Source organism: Anolis sagrei, chromosome 4 (genome assembly GCF_037176765.1).
Source record: "Anolis sagrei isolate rAnoSag1 chromosome 4, rAnoSag1.mat, whole genome shotgun sequence".
Lineage (NCBI taxonomy): Eukaryota > Metazoa > Chordata > Lepidosauria > Squamata > Dactyloidae > Anolis > Anolis sagrei.
Genome location: NC_090024.1, coordinates 205,446,764 through 205,469,325, shown reverse-complemented (window position 1 = coordinate 205,469,325; position 22,562 = coordinate 205,446,764). Strand labels below are relative to the sequence as shown.

The 22,562-nt window shown below is 38.5% G+C and overlaps 1 protein-coding gene across 3 annotated transcripts in view; it reads right to left on the bottom strand.

Moving 5' to 3' along the window:
• LOC132773310 (receptor-type tyrosine-protein phosphatase V-like) overlaps positions 1–22,562 on the bottom strand; it is a 76,996-nt gene that overhangs the window by 20,136 nt on the left and 34,298 nt on the right. For 2 of the 3 annotated variants that reach the window (XM_060772490.2, XM_060772491.2), the window contains exons 10-24: positions 20,967–21,236; positions 18,613–18,882; positions 17,910–18,182; positions 16,080–16,352; positions 14,961–15,233; positions 14,208–14,480; positions 12,233–12,514; positions 11,699–11,833; positions 11,391–11,601; positions 10,106–10,173; positions 9,489–9,624; positions 7,630–7,677; positions 6,595–6,688; positions 5,513–5,603; positions 4,085–4,161 (exon numbers count right to left, since the gene is read on the bottom strand). In XM_060772490.2, the coding sequence (XP_060628473.2) occupies positions 4,085–4,161; positions 5,513–5,603; positions 6,595–6,688; positions 7,630–7,677; positions 9,489–9,624; positions 10,106–10,173; positions 11,391–11,601; positions 11,699–11,833; positions 12,233–12,514; positions 14,208–14,480; positions 14,961–15,233; positions 16,080–16,352; positions 17,910–18,182; positions 18,613–18,882; positions 20,967–21,236 (2,774 nt within the window). The remainder of the gene's footprint in view (positions 1–4,084; positions 4,162–5,512; positions 5,604–6,594; positions 6,689–7,629; positions 7,678–9,488; positions 9,625–10,105; positions 10,174–11,390; positions 11,602–11,698; positions 11,834–12,232; positions 12,515–14,207; positions 14,481–14,960; positions 15,234–16,079; positions 16,353–17,909; positions 18,183–18,612; positions 18,883–20,966; positions 21,237–22,562) is intronic. The other variant, XM_060772492.2, reaches the window with a different exon arrangement.

The following is a 22,562-nucleotide window of genomic DNA, read 5'->3' as shown; positions in this document are numbered from 1 at the left end:
ATTTTAGAGACATTCTCCCTTTTTATATGCAGGTATGTATATGTGGGTCTCTTTGTGTTTCTAGTTGGCTGAATGTTAAGATAAGCTTGTGTCTGTGGAGCAAAGCAAGATGTAGTGGTTTGAGAATCAGACAACCCTGGACAACAGGGTTTGAAATCCTGTTCATCTGTGGTAAGCCACTGAAGGACATTGGACAAGTTACATTCTCTTGGCATCAGAAGAAGACAAAGACAGACCAGCTTGGAACATATCAAAACAAAAGTTTGCTTTAAGATCACAATAAGTCAAAAATGGTTTGAAGGCAGAGAACAGGACATATGTATTCCTCTCCAAAAAATATTCATGTAACTAGTTATTAACAGACAGAAGAGATTTATTTTAGCTGCACAGTGACTAACTATATAAATTGCAATCGGTTATATTCAGTTTTCCCACTGTTTCCCTTTTAGATATTTAATTCTCTATCCTCTTAGAGAACTGTTAAATATTTTTACCAAGTCTTTTTGTAATTTTTGAACACTACATTTCAACTCACAACTGAGAAGAAATACAGTTTAAAGGCCCAAATAGTATTTTGCATGCTCCATATGACATTCAGTATAGCACACAGCAAATATCTATGTAAATGTTAAAGCATGGAAAGGAATGGTCCTTTAAGTGAATGTTTTAAAGCTTTCACATTAGTGCTCTCTATTGGGTCTTTCAGAATAGAGGAAAGAGGAAAGGCTCACATTCTCCAAGGAGTAGAGCAGAGACAAAGCAATATTGTATTTTCAATCCATTGGCGGATACTCTCTTGGCACCGCCAAGTCACAAAGCTGGAAGAAACCTGAAGAAGAAAGAGCTCAACCTGTTTCTCCATGCGCCAACCTATTTCCATGCTATTAATAACAGAGTTGAATCCACATCATGGCTATAGCAGTTGGTCACAAACAAAGACATGAATGAAAAAGCGATGCCTCAGAAATCCCCCCACAAAGTATTATTTACAGTATTTATATTTTGCCCTTCTCATCTCGAAGGGAACTTAGGGCAGATCATAATGCATACATATACGACAAACACTCAATGCCATTTTCAACATACAAGAGAGAGAGAGAGATAGAGGTATTTCAGCATTTTCCAACTTTGGCACCTGGAGGTTATGCTCGATTCCGGCTACGGGGGGGGGGGGGGTGCTGTCACTCCATCCACTGTGACAATGAGCCCTTTTTGATTGCAGAATTTCCTTCCTTGTTTCTTGATCACCAGCATTTTATATTGTCGTAATACCTCCCTAATTTCTCTACTCACATTCCAAGTTCTATTAAAAGTGCTGCTTATTAAAGCCATAATGCAACAAGAATGTTAAGGAACATTATCTAATCCTCAAATGAGGAAAACTTCTACTGCTTTGAGTCGCCATTCGGCTGAGAAAAGCAGTATAGAAGCAAAGCAAATAAATAAATAAATACTGAGTGCTGTTTCTATTTTATTTTATTTTATCATGTCAGAAGCAAATTGAGAATATATTGCAAGTCGCTTCTGGTGTGAAAGAATAGACCATCTACAAAGGGGACACCCAGATGTGTTACCATCCTGTGGGAGGCTTCTCTCATGTTCCCGCATGGGAAGCTGGGGCTGACAGACAGGAGCTCACTATGTCTCGTGGATTTGAACCACCAACCTTCAGGTCAGCAGTTCATCTGGCACAAGGGTTAAATCCATTGCGCCGCCGTAGCTATTATCATATGCAATGCAGCTGGTGGAAACACATGATAAGTCTTTACAAGAGCTTAAAAAGGTAAAATTTGGACCATCAGTCCCAGAATTCCCTGCCACCATGGTCAATGACTACACTGGAAATCTACTTAATCCTGTCACAGATGTTCTTCCAACAGCGTTTGAAGATGCTTCTTTTAAGCAGGCCTTCAACTTGACAAAATACTGTTTATACTTTCCTAATGACTCTTTGAAAATTTAATCTGTGTTTCCTATCTGCTTTGATCTACTTTTTGTCTCATTTTAAACATTGTTTTAAAATTATTGTTAACTGCCTCAGGCCTTTTTCTATTAAAATAGAAAGATGGCATATCAATGCTTTTATAAGTAGAGCAAAACGATTAGATGCACTGTTGGAGTATTTCTTGTCACTCCAAAATATGTTAAGGAATTTCTTAACATATTTGTGAGCCTTTTAAAAATGAAAAAGCTTGTTATGTTCCCTACATTATTCAGAATTCTTTTATGATTAAATCACTCATGTTGCTAACTACATATTTTGTGTGATAGCTTATCACTAAAATAAGGAGTTTAAACAACACTGATATCATGCCAGACAGTAGGACACTTCTCCCCACACTTCAGTCCCAATACAATTTGCACGAAGTTATCACCAACCACTGTTATTAGCAAGAGAAGGGTAGACTCCATTCCTTTCTCTAACACTGTATTTTAGCCAGGTCCCATCTATCTCTCCATCTCCATATATGATGGGTATTTCATAGAATCACAGAGTTGGGAGAAACCACAAATCCAGTCCCATATTGCCATCATGCAGGAACACACAATCAAGGCACTCCCAACAGATGGACACCCAGTGTCTGTTTAAAAACGTCCAGAGCAGGAGACTCCACCACACTCCAAGCAGCATCTTCCACTGTTGAACAGCTCTAACCATGAGGAAGTTCTTACAAATATTCCGATGGAATAACTATCTGGCTAAACTGTATTCGCCAGGAAAGAGAGACGCATCTGTACTCCTGCTTGGGAACCCAACTCTCCCTTAAATGTAAGAATTACCTTGCATTGACTCATTTTCAGCCAATGCTGCCTGTAAAGGAGACACATCTGTTCTTGTGATAAGCAGGTTTGATGCTGGTTTTCAATGTTAACATGCACATTAACCACAGTGTTTTTACACGGGCATGCAAACATGACAGCTATGTAAATACGTATGCATATCGTCTACATATATGCAGGCATGTGTGGGTGAATATGACTACCACATGCACATGCATTAACCCATTACCTGGACAAATCACCAGAGAGGCATGAGGGATACATCCAAGCTCTTTAACATGCAGCTGTAAATAGCAGGAGAAAGAGGAAAGAGAAGTAAAATTTTAAAGTAGTGGGGCTTCTCATGAAGAGCTTTGGCCATGTTAAACCCACACATGCCTCTTCCTCTCCATTTTGAAGATCTGAAAAAGAAGCCAGCTGTGTGCATGGTGCCGATTTGCTGTCCATTATGATGCCATCATAAAATGCCCCCCCCCCCACACACACACACACACCCAAGTAGTTTTGCACTTTTAAACATTTATATTTTAAAATACTGGAGATGATAAATATAGTTAAACATGTATGTATTAATATGGGGGAAAGGCAAATAGTCTGTGTGAGGTTGAAGGAGGGCCTGATTTGCAGTTTAATTTTTGTTTGGAAGCCAACACCACCTTATTGCTGGGCGGCATCAATGAACTTTCATTTAACTTTCATTTTACTGTACTTAGAAATAGAGTGGAATTAACTTAAAAACTGAGAGCACAGCTACCTGTCTACTTCTAAACCAGCTTCCAGAATAATGATCTGGTTATCTGACACCTTGCTAAACCAACATACAAAACTTTACCTTTTCATCTCATCCTCCCTGTTTTTTGTTTATCTTGGCACAATTTTCCTATTTATCACTTTGAAAACAGTTTTTCCATTATTCTATATATGATAAAAATACCTTCATACTATTATAATGGACCTGCTATGTTCTAATTTTAGCTATAATTCTCTTTGATCTCTACTTCTGTTCACGGTTATTATGACAAACACTTAATGAATTTCTGGTGCTTATATCCAGTTACAATCTCACCCATTACTCACTGTCTTTTTCAGACTTTCCCCTTTGTTTGTCATATTTTTCTGAAAAGCCTATTTAATCTAGTTCCATTTAGACCAAGAGTCTTATATCCATATTACTGGGCTTTTGCAGCAGTCAAGATTTTGCTTCACTCATTTGTGAAGCCTAACATGACATTCATACTTCAGAGTCATTCACATAATGCTGCTTAATGTGGGATGTTGGTAGAACTGGTATGCGGGAACTTACTGGCACAAAGTTGGCATTAATGTAGTCACTATGAGGTTCCTCATCCATCAGGCTCAGCTTCACTCGGGAGTAATCATCTGCAATGAGGTCAGATTCAGGAATTGTGTTACAGCAGCAGTACACTACATGGCACAGGCAGTTGCAGAAAGAGCATACACTGATGGACCTTTTAAGTATGTCTGCCAGTCTAAATTAATGTGAGCCACCTGAGCATCCTTCTCCACACTGGTGTCCTTTGTTTATGTTAGACTACAAAGTTTATCATCCCAAGTCAGCATAATTGTGTAATTAAGAGTGTTGGATTTGGACCAGGAAGACTTCTCCCAGTGTTTCACTGGGGAAATGTCTCACGTCAAGTCCAGCAACTCAGTTCTACTAGATCGCTTTCCTAGGTCAGACAGTACAAGGTTCTCTCTCTTGAACTCACAGTGTATCCTTAACTCTTCAAGATAGCATAACCTCATTTATAGAGCCTTCATGATATGGAGTCAGATATTGGCAGTCTTTGAGTGAGGGGAAAGCAAACCATACTACATTGCAATCATTAATCATTCATAAGAGTGGAGACTGCAGCCAAGAAATCAATAGAAGACTAGGACTTAGAAAGGCAGCTAGGAAGTAACTAGACAAGATCCTGAAATGTAAAGATATACCACTGAATACTAAAATTAGTAGGATCCATACCATCATATTTACCATTACTATGTATGGTTGTGAAAGCTGAACCATGGAAAAGGAAGAAAATAAACTAATTTTAAAGAGTTCTTATTATATCATGGACTGCTAAAAAGAAAGACAAATGGGTCCTAGAACAAATTAGGCATTACCCTTTTCCCTAGTAGCCAAGATGACTAAACTGCTATCATAATTTGGCCGTATCATGAGAAGAGAGATCACTAGAAAATATGAAAATGCTTGGTAAAGTGGAGGGCAATAGGAAAAGAGAAAGACTGCATCCCCAATATACAGGCAATCGGTGAAGCAACAGCCCTGGGTTTGCAAGTTCTGAGCATAGCTATTGAAGGTAGGATGACTTGGAGGTCTCTCATTCATAGGGTTGCCATAAGTTGAGTTCAATATGAAGGCAGTTAACAACAACAAAACCAAATTAAGGAGAAAATGCAAAATGATTTGATACTTCAAATTAAAGGCTTTATTAGCCTACAAAGCAATAAATCTGCACTTTATAGTTGGTTACCTGGGATGAACCCCCAGTGAACCCAGTGGCACTTATGCCTAAGGAGGCATGTCTAGCATTGCCTTGCAAAGCAGGAAGAGGAACTGGAATAAAGCAGGGAGAGGGCTCTGAAAAGTTGAAAAGTAGTTGACAATTGCACAAAAGTATAGTTTGTAACACTGCTAACACCAGGAGACTGCTACCAGGAATAGGGGATAAATTAACTGTCTCTGAATTTGACCAAAGCTTACATGGCAGAACATGCGGGTACCGATTCTTGGAGGTGTTGGCAGGAAATTCGGCTACTGTTTTGGGCTGATCTTTTCCCACTTCTTTGAGTTCCTATGAGACACAAGAAGACATTTTTTTCTCAGCATGATCTTCTAGGTCAATCTGAACCAGGCTCTAGTCTTATATCAGGATAAATTTGAAACAAACACATCCTAGAACATCGAAGCTGATCAAATGTAAAGCTGATGATGTTTATCAGCAATTCAAGGAAAAATTGCACCCAATTGCTTGTATAGTCTACAGTATTAAAATGTTCTCAAAAGGTATTCTCTAAAGCAGAGGAAAGAACACTTAAATTTGAGAGCTTCTTTCCTATTTAAAATGTTATGCTGGCCAATGGCTTCCTGGAAATAGGTTACTGGGATTTTTGTTCACTATCTGCTGACATTCACAGATGGTAAAGGATATGCCTCTATCTCTGACTGGTGGTGCAGGCAGGTGTTCAGTTAGAAGTCAGGCTGAGCTGGTCTTTGTATAAAATGAAACAACAATTGAGCAGAAACAATGAAGTAGTGATATTATGAAACTTCATTTCCAGATTTGCAATTTGCACATCTCAAAACTCTTGGCCAATGTTGATCATATCCTTTGAATCAATGATACTCTTCTCTAACAGAAAGGGAAACTTCAGGGTGATTAGGGGGTCCATGAAGCAAATCATTCTTTTCCTCGGCACATATACACAGAGATTATAAAGGCTGGTCAAAGTGCTTAGCAGTGATTATTCTTGCTCATTTAGCTAGACTCCAATGTCCCTTTCATAAGTAACTAACCCTACCTTTCAGTGCAAACCATAAAACTGATAAAATCCTATAGTTATGGTATTCTATAATTTCCAATGAAGGGATATACAACCAGGGAAATTTAAGCCCAGAAAGTGCCTCACCAAGTTTACAAATTCCAGAATTTCACAGAATGCAGACATGGCAGTTTAGGTAGTACCAAACTGCTATAATTGGGTAATGTAAAGGAGCCCTATATTTAATATTAGAAGATAACCTGCCAGGATTAAATTTGAAATAAAAAAGTGAAAGACATTTACCTCAAAGTCTTGAAAAAAACCATTATTGGAATTTGCTGCCCTTGCCTCATAATACTGTCTGAAACTTTGAAGGGGGATGGGACGATGGGTGTTTCTGCAAGAAATAAGGATCGTAATTAGTCAAACAATCCTACCTGCAATGCAGAGATCTTCTAGAATAATAATAATAATAATAATAATAATAATAATAATACCAACTTTATTTTTATACCCTGCCTCCAACTCCCTGAAAGGACTTGGGGCAGCTTACATGGGGACAAGCCCATAGGCATAGTAAGTACTGAAAAGGTAGAAAAAACACTCATTTTCTCATTACAGTCTACTCTGTAAAAATTATCTACTTTTACATTTAAATTTTTTGGGAATGTTTGCCAAAAGCTTGTTTGAACAAGAAACAATTGCGCAACTCAGAATTCTGAATATCAATTCACCATTTAAGGAAATGCAACCTTTCAGCAAAGGTTGTGTGCTCTGATACTGCCCTATTTGTCACTGTGTCACTAGTGAGTAAAAGATACACATACACAAAATAAGTTTTATGTCCTTGTTCTATATTACTGTTTGAATCTTTGCAGGCAGTTAAATCAGCAGATTTTTCAATGAGGTAGTGACCACAAAAATAAAATCCTCAGAGGATGATCACTTTTGTAAACAAGGCATGCACTGTTTGTTCAGAGGTTTAAAAACATTGTGTTCCTCTTTTGCTGTCCAAATGCAGAGGTGGGTCATGTTCTCAGTAGGTTCAAGGAGGGACTTTGCCTACTTGTATTTCAAAGAAAGAGATGTATAACCTATACCATCATTCCTAGCCAGAATAACCTGTGGCTGTGGATAATAGGAGCTACAGTCTAGCATCTGGCTAATCAATAGTTAATTACCTTTGCTTTAGGTATGAATTCCCATGGTTGTGAGCAAACAGTTTAATCAAAGTTGTACCAGATATTCTCATGGAAGTGACTCTCTCTTGCAAACTTGTTGTCTATGACATCTTATGTCCTTGAGTGGGCAGGGAGACACAAAAGGAGCACCACTCACCTGAGACTGTAAGTGATCATTTCTTGAGGCATGTTACCCTTTTCCAGTCTGAAAACATATAGATTCAGAGAAAATAAGTGTATCATTATTATTAGCTGACTCCACCCTTAGAGAGGGATAGAACTGTCTGTCATCTTAGCTAATATGTGTTCACAGATACACACACACACAGCCTTTATTAGGATACAACAACAAAATTGGCATGCAACACTGGTATACACAGCAAGAGAAATCACAGATAAAAAGAAAACATGCTTAAAAGTTACTAATCTCATGGATAGAATTTGCAACAGTCTCGCAAAATAATGCATCAGGTTTGTTCAGAAGATATGGAATTTTATAACACCCTTGCCATTGAGAACACTGAAAAAATGAATTCCTGTATTTCATCTGTATATTATCATATCTGATAATATACATAAAAAAAGAATGATGAAATGTTTCAACAGAAACCAAGTCACAAGAACAAACCCTTTCAGAATGTTTCATTTTTTAAATATCTCCCATCCAAAAGAGCTGATGGCAACACATTACACTTTGCCGTCAACACAGCTCTCCTCTGGGTGGGATTAATCAAACTGCGAAGATATGCTGTTAGGGGAACAAGTTGTCTTTGCTGCAAGAGCCTTGCTTGACCCCACATGTAGCACTAATTCTAGAAGTTAGCTGACCTTTCTCAGAGCATCTAATTTGGCAAACAGTATTGGAGTACAGTTGTCTAATTAGAAACACAGATACGCATTTGCCAATACAACATTAAAGTATGTGAGAAGTATGTGAGAAGTGAGTTTGAAGAAATCTTAAAAGGAAGATCACAAAGCTGAAAGTCATGCTATCACCAATTGCCTCTTAAGTATGACCACATAGTATTTTCTTAATTATTTGCTTAAACATTTAAAACAACCTAGCATTTGCAAAGAAAGCTTAGTCAGTCTGAAAAAGCTGCATGTCGGTCGGTTTTCTCTTTGTTAATATCCCCTCACTCATGCTTTTGTTAGTATATGGCAAAGAAAGTGCAGGACTAGAATTGCCTCTTGTAATGTGTTTGTCATCCTCTTGTGTTGTTTAGATCTAAATTTTATATATATATATAGTAATGCTCTTACACTAAAGCCTTTACAGCTGCAGACCAGATTATCTGAAGAACCTTCAGCTATACAGTCCTGCCCACACTGAGCAGCAGCCTCAAACCTGCAAAATTCCCTTCAGTACACATCTTGGCTTTTTTATGCAGGCACTTAGTTGGGTTTTTAAAACTTCATAACTATTTTAGTGTCAAATCTATCAATCACTTTATTTGCACCCTGCCTTTCTCCTGTGACTGGGATTTGAGGTGGTTTGCAGATAAAAAAAGAAATACAAATAAAACAATATGCCTCTAAAATCAAGATTAAAATTGTATTAAATTGTCTTTTAAATTAAAACAATTTTTATAAAAAAAATTCTTGATAAAGTAATGTGTACATTTGTTCTGCTGTGATATGATTGTGTTTTACTTGTCTCACTTCTTTACCCTCTCTTAACTTCAAAATATTTCAGATAATATATAGAAATATATTTCGGGCTCATTGAATGATTTCTTCTCACTCTTCATTTGTTAATTTTATACACCATTCATGATTATGCTGCAAGTCAGGAGCTTCCAATCCTGTTTTGCATAGGTGTTGCATTCAACTGAATCACAGTATAGATTGCCCTTTCTTATGAATTGGTGCTGTTCTCCAGAGACACTCAAAGATTCTGTATAGGCTTATGTTATACCTCGCCAAATGGTCTTTCAGCCAAGCCTCGGGCATTAAACCAAATCTGCAATGCATTATTGCTTCTTCTGCAGTAGCAAAACATGCATTTTTCCTTACCTTCTTGCTCTCAGATGTCTCCAGCAGATCCATCCAGCAATTGCTGTGACAGTTGCAAGGAATCCAACAATGATCCCCGACACAACTGGGGCAGATATATTAGGCGAGGCTGCAGAGGCTGCAGAGGCATCTGCCGCTGAGACAAAGACAATTAATTGTCCCATGTGCATGAGGCATCTTTCTCCCCAACCCTGAGCAAATGGTTTCTATGAAAATAATTCTCATTCTACTTCACAGAATGATTGGAAAGCATCAAGATCAACACTTGAATCGATAGTTAATGAGAATGCAATATCATATATTAACTATCTCACCCTGGTACCTTCTAGGTACCCTCTAAACATATTGGTCTACAACCCAATCATTTTAGCATAAACAACAAAATTATAACATATCAAGAGGGTTCCAGGATGAGGGAAGTCTTTTGTAGATCTTTACTTGGACAGTAAGTCTGGCTGAACTCGGTATGTATTAATGTTGAATAGACATGCACAGAAATACACTGATCATTTGAAGCATTTCTGTGATTACAACTGGGATGCACAATATGTCTTAGTGAAATTGAAACTGGAAGTTTAGTTCATTGAAACTACAAGGTGGAAAGGGGTACCTCTCACCTGAGAATGATGTGAATGATACTTTAGGAGTTCGTTGGCTGTATCTGGTGAAAGCAGCAATGCTGAACCTATTGCAGGGAAGGAAAAGACCTAAGAATTTCATTTAATCATCCCATTTATAACATTTACCTTTCCAATAAAGAGTTCAACAACTGATAAGGTTTTCCCTCCTCAACTTTTACTTGCACTGACATTTTATGAAGCAGGTTTGACAAGGGTCAGCTCTGGACCTAAGGCCACACATTCCTTCATAGGGTCAAATTCCAGTGCTTGGCCTAGTCTTAGAACTGGTGCTTTAATGGAGATGAAATTAGTTTGGAAACCATCACCTCTTCTCTGGCCAATTGTCTGTCTGCAACACCTTTAGAAGTCCTGTCCATGTGTTCTTATTCTGGATAGGGTCAACAAGCAAGAAAGGGGAGTGTGCTAGCTTTCTCTCTCTCCTGGTGCACTTTGTTGCCCTCTGTGCGTGTAAGGTGTCATTGGAATAAGAAAGGCCTCCACTATTCAGCATCCTGAATCACATGGACAGATTCTTCAGAAAGTTGCTTTCCACACATAGCAGAAAACAGAAACTTAGGAAGCATGGCTAGCTCACTCCCTGACCTCCTGTGCTTCCAGGAATGTCTGAACAAAGACAGAGTTGGGCTTCGACAGTTATGCAACAGTTCGTCAAGCTGAAGGAATTGGGTTAGTTCACTGCAAGCTGAATTCTTCTTGTGCATTCCTCTTGCTAGTTGTCAGCCATAGAGATTAGCAAATCTGCCTGTTTCATTTTTGCATAATTCATTTTTACAGCATTAATCACTTGGCCCCATTTATGCATCATCTCACAATATATATATTTAAATCAATTTAAAATTCATATACATTTTAGGATGCCCCCTCCCAAATATGTGGTTTTGGAAGCAGTTCTCCTAACATACTGCATTTTTGTGTGTGTTTACAAAGTATCCATTTTCTAATTGGAGAATGACAACACAAAGTTTAGAAAGCACACATTTGGAAATGCAAGAAATTTGGGGAAATGCAAATTAGGTATGTGCATGTTAAAATACGAACTGAACCAGTTTTCATTGCCATCTTCACCCCTACTAAAGAGACATTATTCTTCCTATTAGCAAATGTCAGAGATAAACAGTATATAGCCATTTCTATCAGGCTGGCTAGAAAGCTTTCCGGTTGTTCTTTTGGCTAGCCAACCAATGGAGGTAAAATCCTGGACCAGAGAGACCCTGGAGATCTGACATCTACCTTGGCATTTTCATGTTTTTATGTTTCTTACCTGTACTGTGCATCTGTTTTCAGCTTTCCATTGCAGGTTTCCCGAGACTGACTGCACTCCTCTGCACCCACGGTCACTGGCCAGATCTTGGGGCTTGTGCTTTCATTGAGATGGAACGGGTTTGGCAGCAACAGAGCCAAGTATGAGTCTTCATGCCCGTAATAGTGATCATACCATGTGCGGGAGATTATGTCTTGAGTAGGCCTCAACACTGCAAACATGGAGAGAAGTATTGTAACATTAAGCTCTTTATGGGGGAATCATTAATTCCTTCTGTAAGGATATTGCCTGGAAGATCAGACACTTACAAGACTCATTAGTTGTGACAACAACCCCATAGTATTCAATGAGACCATTATCCTCACTGAACATATCAGGAGAGATGATGACTCTGGAGCTGTCATCAAACTGAGGGGTGTCCACTTGCACAGGAGGTGGTAGGACTGCAAAATAGAGAAAGTAAAAGGTGTTAGCATATCTCCAGAAGATGGCACTGTAGATCTAAATGTGTGCATGTTAAGATTTGCAAGGACACACTGAACTGAAGTATTTCATATATTCCTGTAATGTAGGTCAACATTATTATCTCCTTTATTACAGATGGGAAATCAGAGCTGGAAAGACAGTGGCTTGCCAAAGGCCAGCTAGGGAACCAAAGGATGATGTGAGGCCTACATGAGAAACCTTCCAGCTCACTACTTACAGCTCAGTTTAAATCACCATGAATGTCACAAAACTTGTTATTTCTCAATCTTCCTTCTTTTAGTGACCAGGTCTGCAGTCTAGTGAATTACTAACAAGAAGTCCATTGTGGTGCAGATTGGAGATTGGAAAGCACATACCTTCCACAGATGTATTGCAGCCCAATGCCACCGCTGGCCCCTTCATTCCATTCTTGCCAACAGCACTGACACTGATTTGATAGGCAGTGTTTGAGGTGAGCTCTGCCAGAGTGGCATCAGCCCTGGAAACAGCCAGAAGACGTCTAGATTTTTGGAGGCCTCCTTTGGAAAATTTCCTCACTGTAAGTTCATAGGCTTCAATGTCACCTTCAGGAATGGTCCAGTTTAGAAACACACTGGTGGCATCAGGCAAACACTGCAAGTCCTTAACTTGAGTGGGCTCTGGAGACACAAGACAAATGAATTGGAAAAGCACAACATAAGTGAGACTTGGCAGGCTCTATAACAGTAAGCAGATCTCCAAATATACATAAAGAGCATGGTGGACAATAGAGAAGCAAATCGTTGACTATTTTGTCCTTGCAAACAAAAACAAATTACTTAAGTAGACTTATCTCACTACAGGACAAAATAAATATTGTATCATCTGCAATATTATTTCTATATATAAGCGTCCTGGCATGTTGTGCAAGAATTATTCTATGGAAAAAAATCTTGCACAAATAATCTCAGTTTTCAACACAGAAAACAGGATTCCTGTTCAAGGAACCATATTTTCTGCACAGTAAGCACATTTTCTGCACATAACGCAACTTTATCTGAATGAAAAATACATATTTTCTCCAGAAAAAAAATCCTGTGCAACACTTTGGGAAATCAGATTGTAGCTGTGTGCCTTCAAGTAATTTCTTTCAACTTTCAGATAAACTCATCACAAGGCTTTATAGTAGTTTCTTGGTTTTCAAAAACACTGTTTTTCAGCCTGAGAATAAATAATTGCAAATACTATTGCTATCCTTAATAAAGAGATTGTGAATCAGAACCATGCTGTTCATGACCAACACTTTAAGAGAGATAACAAGTTTAGAATCAGCAGATTGGTTATGTTACTTTATTTGCTATAAGTTATAGGATTCCCTAATGAGCATAGAGGATTCTGGAGGTACAGTCCAAAAATTAACTTTCCCAAGCTTTATATGGTTTTGACAATATAGATTTTGAGACATTTCACTAGTCTCTTTTAAAGTTTGAGGTTTTGAAATAGTTTTGGAGAGCAAAACAAAGATCTACGATAAAGGATGGTAGGATGGAGAGACTTCAGTGGAAGCCTTCTGTCTCTGGATAGGGTTGACCCAATCTCCTTGTAAAGCCATCCAAGGTCTGACATGTCCTAATGGTGACCTAGCATTGGCTTAAAGTCTTTGTCTTTTACTTGGGGATAGAGTCACCTGGAAGGTAACAACTAAAAATACTTTTGTTTTCACATATAGAGTATGAGCCCCATATCTGTAGGGATATGTTCTCAGACTTCACATGGATACATGAAACTGCAGATATCCATGATTCCTATTATTTTCATGGGTCAGCTATGGAGATACTGAAAACACGGAGTAGCTTGTAGAGGAGGTCCTAAGCCAGTGGTTCTCAACTTGTGGGTCCCCAGGTGTTTTGGCCTACAACTACCAGAAATCCCAGTCAGTTTACCAGCTGTTAGGATTTCTAGGAGTTGAAGGCCAAAACATCTGGGGCCCATAGGTTGAGAACCACTGCCCGAAGTGAGTGAATGAATGAAACCAAGGATAAGGGAAACGGAATACATTAGTCCAATTGGTGGCTAAAAGGTACAACTGATCCATGAACACATGTAAAACCTTTCTCTTCCGACAAGCTTTTGATGGGTGAATAACTCGGGACTATGTCTGTTCTTGTTTTTATTGTATTTTAAAGTTAATTGTATTGTTTTAATCTACTGCTGTACACCGCTCCGAGCCAAATTGGGAGTAGCGGTATACAAGTCAAAATTAATAAATAAAATTAATATGCCAACACATAAGCATGCACATCCCAATGAAAGAGAAAGCAAATCTTCTACAATCTTTACTTTCAGAACAATTACAGACAAATGCATACACACCTATTGGCATTGGCATCATCTCAGAACTATTCTCATACGGTCCTGCCGTGCAACTGAGGGATACAGAATAATTTCTCCCTGGCACCAGTCCCTGGAAAACATGTTGGATTTCCCACTGGACCAAGGTGTGACGCTGCAGCACAGTCTTGTTGCCAGAAAACCATAGCTGTAGCTGGCAATGTTCTGGCTTGCTGAGGGGCTTTCCCCAGGTCACTGACATTGCAGGGTTCCTCTTGTCGGACTTTATAGAAAGTTTCCTAGGAACTGAAGGATCTAGGATATAAAAACAAATTGAGAAATAGAGAGAGGTAATTGCTCAAAGCAGAGACTCAGAAGAATTAAAGGGAAAGAGTCAGCCTAGAGGAACTGCAGTGCTTGAGACAAATGAATGACTCCTTCCAAGTTTGGGATTTTCATACTATTTACCTGTGCTGACAAATATCTCTATTAAAGGGACTGAAACAAGAGGCTTTGTGTTATAACACCTGTGGCAAAATGAGATTATAATGCAGTGAGCTTTTAATATTTTTATATTTTTAATTAGGTGTATTATATTTTATATTTTTAACTGAACTGTCATTTAGTTGTTTCTAAAAACCTTTGATAGATCTATCTATCTATCTATCTATCTATCTATCTATCTATCTGCATGCTGCTTTTGAAATGTGTGTAAGCCAACTTGGATTCTATATAAGAAGAAAGGCAGGAAATGCATAAATAATTACATGAATTATTACACAAAACACTACTCACATGTCCAGTCACTGACATTCCGAGCTGGGATCCGATGGGGCCCAGCTGTGGAAGCAACTTCTAGTAAGTATTCACTTCCTGGGATAAGGCCTGTGAAGGTGAAATTTGTGACACCTTTCGCCACTGATGCCTTGGCTGCCACAGTGCCTGACCCAGTGTAATACAATGTTAATACATAGCCATCATGGCCTCCTGCAGTCGGCTCCCAGAAAGCATTTAGCTTGTCAGTGTAACCTTTGTTTGAAATATGCACTATGCGAGGAGGCAGAGGACCTATGAAAAGAAAAGGTCAGGTCAGAAAAGAAAATGGAAGCTGGGTGGAGTTCTACCTTTATGTAACTGTTGACACTGTGCTGTATGTTTGCAAATCCTACTCTATGAAGAATGTTCTACCTAAGCAATGTAGCCTTAAACAATAAGAATTCCTGCATGCCTTCAATACTGTTTCTAGAAATTTCCCCATTTGCTCATTCACCCAACTGTAATACATAGTGATCAAGACATCCAAGAAGCTATACCATGTGATAAGAAAACTTTCCAGATGTACCTATAATCACATTAAAGACTCCTTCCTATGTGTTAGTGCTTTACTTGAAACTATCTTCTAGGCAGCCTGGTCTAGGCAATGCATGTATATATGATTTGCATGTACTTTTTGGTGTAACCAGTAAGATGTTCTTGAGTTAAATAATTTGCATACTGATGTTTTCATTTTTTTGCCAGAGCTAGTCTCAAACAGACAAAAGAAAGTCCATGTGTTCACTTGCAAACTCTACTAGAGACTGATTCTTAATTGAACCAATTTTCATCCCTCTCAAAAATATGGCAACATCCTGAAAATTTAACCTAATCCAACACTGTATTTACGCATTTTATGTGCTGCTTTTCTTCTATATGGCTAAAGGAAGAGGTTCTCCTTAGAACAACCCTATAAAATACTTTCAGGGGACATAATGACCTGCCAACATTCATCCAGGCTGGATCTACACTGCCATATAATCCAGTATCTGATCCCAGGTTATCTCCTTTGAGTTGGATTATATGAGTCTACACTGCCATATAATCTAATTTAAAGCAGATCTCTAGACCTCTAGAAGAATGGCACCTTGCTTTACTCACTTGTCCAAGCACTGAAGTTCCCTGATGATGATCTAGTCGGCCCAGCCCTTGAGACAATCTCATACAAGTACTTCGTGCCTGGTATGAGACCTGAGAAGGTGAAATTGGTGGCATCTTTCCCCAGAGACGTATGTAGTGCTGTGGCAATGGGTTCTGAGGGGTACAAATTCAACTCATAGCTATCCAGTCTCCCAGAGGTTGGTACCCAAGACACACTCAGTCTACCTGGTCGCCTTTCATTCCATGTTTTCATAAAGGTGACAGGCAAAGGAGCTGTAAAAAAGAGAAGGAGCATATATGATAAAGTGAGAAATGGTGCTTGACATAACTGGCTAGTAGTTCTCCAGGATTTCCAACAAAAAGATTTTCGCAGAGATCACTGCTTGCAAAGCATGGACTTTGCTGCTCAGCTATAGCCTTCCACCACAATCTAGTTTCTTTCTTTTAGTCTTGTAGTAGGATCATGGATGGCAGAACAATTTTGTTTTAATGTTTATATATTTATATATTTTAAACTGTATTGAAATACTTTTAATGTAAACTGCTTTGAGTCTTCTTGTGGAAGAAAAATTAGGATATAAATAAACATAATATACACAATAAACATAATAATAATAATAATAATAATAATAATAATAATAATAATAATAATACCATCTGCCTGTGACAAAGAATTGGTGGGATCACAAGCCTGAAAAAGTTACAGAAAATGAACACGGCAAACTACTCTGGGACTTCTGACTTCAAATTGACAGAATTTTGGAGCACAATACCCCTGACCTCATGATCGTGTTAAAAAACAAAGTATGGATTGTCAATGTTGCAACCCCAGGCGACAGCAGGATCGAAGCGAAACAACAGGAAAAGCTGACATGATATGAGGATTTAAAGGTTCGAACTGCAAAGACTCTGGCACAAGGCAGTAAAGGTGGTCTTAGTGATGATCAGCACACTGGATGCAGTGTTGAGAGACCTTGGCCTGCAGTTAAAACACAATAGGCACTGACAAAATTATCATCTGTCAGCTGCAAAAGGCCACCCTACTTGGATCTGCTCTCATTATTTGCCAATACATCACACAGTGCTAGATGCTTGGGAAGACATGTGATCCAATACAACAGCCAGCATAGTGATCTTGTTTGCTGTGTACTAATCTTGTTGTGTTTCTAATAATAATAATAATAATAATAATAATAATAATAATAATAATAATTCAATCTTCCTAGGTGTTCTGGGGGTCCAATGTGTCTCCCAATGCCTGGTAGCTACCCATCTCTTCAGAATATAGGCTGCACCAAGGGTATTTTGATATTTTTCTTATAGAACATAGAGCTCATATTTTAACTTATCAATTCTATTCATATGTTCTATTTGCCATGTGCTGCGAAAATAACTGACTACGATGCACATAAGTAAAAATAGGCACGTTCTTGGTGTGTAAACTTCCTATGTTTGCCTTTGAGAAATTGTTCTGAAGAATTTATCAATAGCAATGGAATGTCTACATCTATATGACTTTACTCATGCATGCCCTTTTACTCATGCCCATACCAAGCAAATTTCTTTTTAATAATATGAACTTGGCATAACTAAGGATAGTAATATCCTAATATGGGGAAAAGTATTTTGATTCCATAGAAGATTGTGAAGAAAAAGGCTGGGAAGAAATCAAGTAGAGGGATCTGTAGGATGAATGAAGATCCAAGAAGATCCTGAGAAGGAAAGAAGTGTGGGCCTAGAACTACACAAAAAGGCTGTGCAGATATGAGTAATGGGTCCATCCCTAGACTTTAGGATCAGAGGGTCTAAAATCTAACCTATGTGACTTACATGTCCATGCAACAGCGATGGTTGAGGAAGCCTCAGCTTGGCCTTTCACTGCAGTGACCTGCACAGCAAACTGGCTTCCTGCTGGCAAACCTGTCCAGAGGAAATCCTGAGAATCTGGTCCCACCTCACGAATTCTCTCCAGCCCTGGAGGTAACAGACTGTACAGGATCATTCGATAGTGGTCCCTGCCTCCTGGGGGCTTTGCCCAAGCTGTGTACAGCACAGATGAGTTGGCAAGGTTTTTCAGGGTCAGGTTCACAGGAGGAGCAGGGGCTGCAGGATAAGATAGGAAGCTTCAATTAGAAATACAGGAATTCGACTTTCACAGCCCTACATAGCTCACAGTGATATTGCAAGAATAGAAATCAGCTTCTGTACTAACAAAATCAGCAACAGAAAGCGGGGTTATGCAAAATGCACTCCATCTAACACATGAAATACAGAATATAAACAGATCTCTTATCTATAGATCTAGGGTGTAACGAATGCCACAAGACATTCAGTGCATGAATCCTAGCGGAAGAGTCACATCTCGATGAAAACCTGTCTGAACCTTTCACATCAGAGTGCACTATAACTCCATGGCATTGCCAACTAAGATCAGCTGAATGTCACCATGAAACATTTTCTCAGCATTAGGCATTCTTTCATCTAAGATGAGGCAACTCACTGGTTCACCACCCCAAACCAATCCCGCACTTACGTGTGCAAGCTGTATCATTCCTGGAAGCAGAGCTATAGGGTCCAGCCAGTGACCACACTGCAATGAAATAGCATGTGCCTGGGGCTAGCCCCATTATTGTGGTGTTGGTGTTGGCTTTCTCGACTGCCACATGTCTTTTGGTATCGGTGGCTCCTTCTTCAGATACAGAGACCATATACCTGTCTCTCTGTCCAGTTGGAGCCTTCCACTGCACATTCAACACTGAAGAGATATGACTGGTCACCATCAAGGACAATGGCATCAAAGGCACTAAAAAGAGAAGTGCAAAGAGCTTCAAAAACAGTGACACAAAGTATGGCCCTGGCTCGGGTTTCATTTTTACCTATGTTGTGTTATCTCTTATTACAATTTAAAACTATTTAAATTCATTAAATTTTACAAAAAAGTTACGCTACAAATACAATTGCGCTGGTGGTGGACACTCATAAATAGTATTATCATATTCTAATGCGGCAGCATGAACGATAAAAAACTTTGAGCTCAACCACCACTATAATAAATCAAATTAAGAAAACAATCATGAATAGCAAAAACAATAACCTGGAAATTACTTGATATATTCAAGTATAAGCCTAGTCTTTCAGCCCCTATTTTAGACTGAAAAAGCTCCCCTCAGCCTGTACTTGAAACAAGGTTATTTATTATTTTATTCTGTTATTAGTATTATTTTATTACATTTATTATTTTACTCTAATATTACTGTTATTATTACATTTTCATTATTTTACTCTATTATTATTATTATTATTATTATTAGATTTATTATTAGATTTATTATTTTACTCTCATTATTATTGGAAGGAGATGTAAGCACATTTACATTGAAGAAGGTTACAATAATGGTTTAATCAGAATTGGACAGTCATATTTTAAATTACAGTTTTATGTAAATATTCAAAAACATTTAACCTACTGATACCAATAAAATTACATTAATGAAGGCATCTATTTTTATTTTGAAATTTAGCAGTAGCTGTTGCATTTCCCACCTCGGCTTATACTCAAGTCAATACACTTTCCCAGTTTTTTTGTAGTAAAATTAGGTGCCTCAGCTTATTTTCAGGTCGGCTAATATTTGAGTATATACGGTGGTTACAGGCACTCTTCATTGACTAGACTGGACAAATGGCCACTCGTCCCTTCCATTTATTATTTTTCTATGAATAACTTCAGAAAATTTATCAATACTTTTAATTTACAATGAAGTTACTAGAATGCAATGGTATTGTAAAAGATCATTATGTAATGTTTTGAAGTAACAGCTTGTATATAATGCTAAATCATGGTTAACAATAAATGCAGGTGATGGGCAGAAAGATAAATAGCAGGGGAGCTTGAGGGGCCACAATATTGTTTGTTTGGCTTTGTCAAAATGACAGAAAAAATAGCCTTGCACTGGGAGAAAGATGGGATATAAATAATTATAAACCTCAATTGGTTAGACCAGTGGTTCTCAACCTGGGGTCCTCAGATGTTTTTGGCCTTCAACTCCCAGAAAGCCTAACAGTTGGTAAACTGGCTGGGATTCCTGGGAGTTGTAGGTCAAAAACATCTGGGGACCCCAGGTTGAGAACCACTGGGTTAGACAGTAACTAAAATATGTTGAAAAAAATCTAGCAATACACAGAAGACGGACAAACAGTACGACCGCATAGGAAAAAAACCCAGAAATGAGCAAAAGAAAAACAACAACCCCCAAAAAACAAAACAAAAACAAAATTCAACCTGACATTAAAAAGTGATGCTGCTAAGAATCATAGACTTGTACAGGTCTTAAGAAAGACCTAGTCCACACAATCTACAATAGCCCTCAGTAAGCCTGACAAATGGCCACAGTTACTGGCTCTGATGATTGGGAGTTATGAGCACTGTAGTCCAAAAGTAATGTTTCTATGTTCTGGCATTGAAGCTGCAGCTGGTGTTTGGATTTAATAATAAATGCACCATTTTCTAGAAGATTACTTATAGGAAGAGTAAGAAAGATGGAGACTGCTGCAACTGGCTACATGACTAAGATTAAAAAAGGCAAAGTTGTTTGTGAGAGTTAAGTAAAGCTTGAAAGGAACCTTAACCACCTATTATCTTGTAGACATGTAGCTACTTATAAAAGCACAATTATACTTTTCTCCATTTCTGGTCATCATTAGACTCAAATGTCATAAGCATAGTTAAAAAGATACATGTGGAACATTTACAATTTCAAATTATTTTTCCCAGACTCTGCCCTTTCTAGCAGGCAAGTAAAAACTGAAAGGTGGTCCCAGTCCATTTAGCAAAATGTGTAATCCCAAACTGACAAGTGCATCTTAGATTGCATAATGCCTAGATTGTACCTGTGTATCCAATCGCCGTTTGAGATGATATGTAATGAGGTCCAGCTCTGGAGACAATCTCAACACGGTACCGGGTTCCTGGCACAAGGTTATCCAAAGTCACCTGGGTCGTCCCATGTGGCACTGACACATTTTGGATAATGGACAGGGATTCCTCTGAATAGAGTTGTACCCAGTATTCCCGTCCTCTCCCTGATTCCATCCAGCTCACAGTCAGCTGTTGGGGGCTCTGACCACATTTCACACTTACATTAGACAGAGACAGAGGATCTGCAGTGGAATGAAAACTTGGTTACAGAAGAAGTACACTAAGTGAAGCCCAAATCAGTTGTTTTAACAAAAGCATTTGAAGTTTACAGTACTATTTACTGCTTGGGTTGAAATTTGCCTTTTAAAATTACAATGATTTGAGTACTTACCTAGAAAGAAATCAGTTAGTATCATGGCAATTTTATTAGCTGTCATGTAGTAAAGTAAGGGTCAATTTGTGTTGGTGATTTTGTTGCATACTTCACATTAATTTAGAAGTGTGAGGCTGGATTGGAATGGTGACTTTTCTGCTACTAAACTACTTACACAGTTCTTATAGCTAGGAAGAACTGCACATCTTGCACATCTTGATTTTCCTTCTTTGTTTTGTGCTATATAATCCTTAGGGGTCCAACTTCCATTGACTTACCCTGGGAGGTTCACCCCAGCCCAAGTGACCTGGGTAGAAATAGTTGCTTAACGCCCAAATTCAACTATTGTCTGTGCAAAGACTGAAAATGTGGAAAGTGGGGGGAGGTGCAGAATAGGTATGGCACATGTCTTGAGATTCTTTTGTATGCCCAACTTTTAAAATCAATGATAGTATTGGTTAATTTTGTTCCAGCTCCAGAAAACTGCTTCCTGCACAGAAAATTCTGTAATAGGAGATGATTTCTGTACAAAGAATAAATAGTATTTTCTGTACAAAAGGGGCATTTCCTATACAGAACATGATGTAACTGGGGAACTGGGGTCCTAAATAACTGGCGCTCAGGCTATCCTTAGCCAACAATTCAGTTCAATTGCTGTCTAATGTATATGGGCCCTTGGACTGCTCTGCACCAACTTGGTGAGGCTGTTAAATGCTGGACTCCAAAAAGTTACATAATGCAGAAGCAAGCAAAATATTCCCAATGCAGAAATATTATTTTCAGTGCAGAAAGTGTTCTTTTGTTTATACAAATCAATCATGAATTTTGTACAAAAAATAATTCTTCCATTACATGTGAGGAGATGCTAGACAACATCAGGATAGGTACTAAAAAACTTCTCTACCATATCCTACCTTTATTGTTGTTGTGTTTCATTCCTGTCTTATGGTGACCTAAGGCAATTCTATAACTGGGTTTTCTGGAGCTGAAACTTGGCCAAGATCACCTAGTAGGCTTTAATGGCTAAGCAGGAACTCAAACCCTGGTCTCCAAAGTCATTGCCCAACACTCAAAGCACTACACCATGCTGGCTTTCTACCTACTACATTATTTATCAATAAACTGATCTTACAGCAATAGGTTGTGCCAGTGTTTGAAACCAAAACAAATCTTGGAGAGGGCTAGAACTACATCC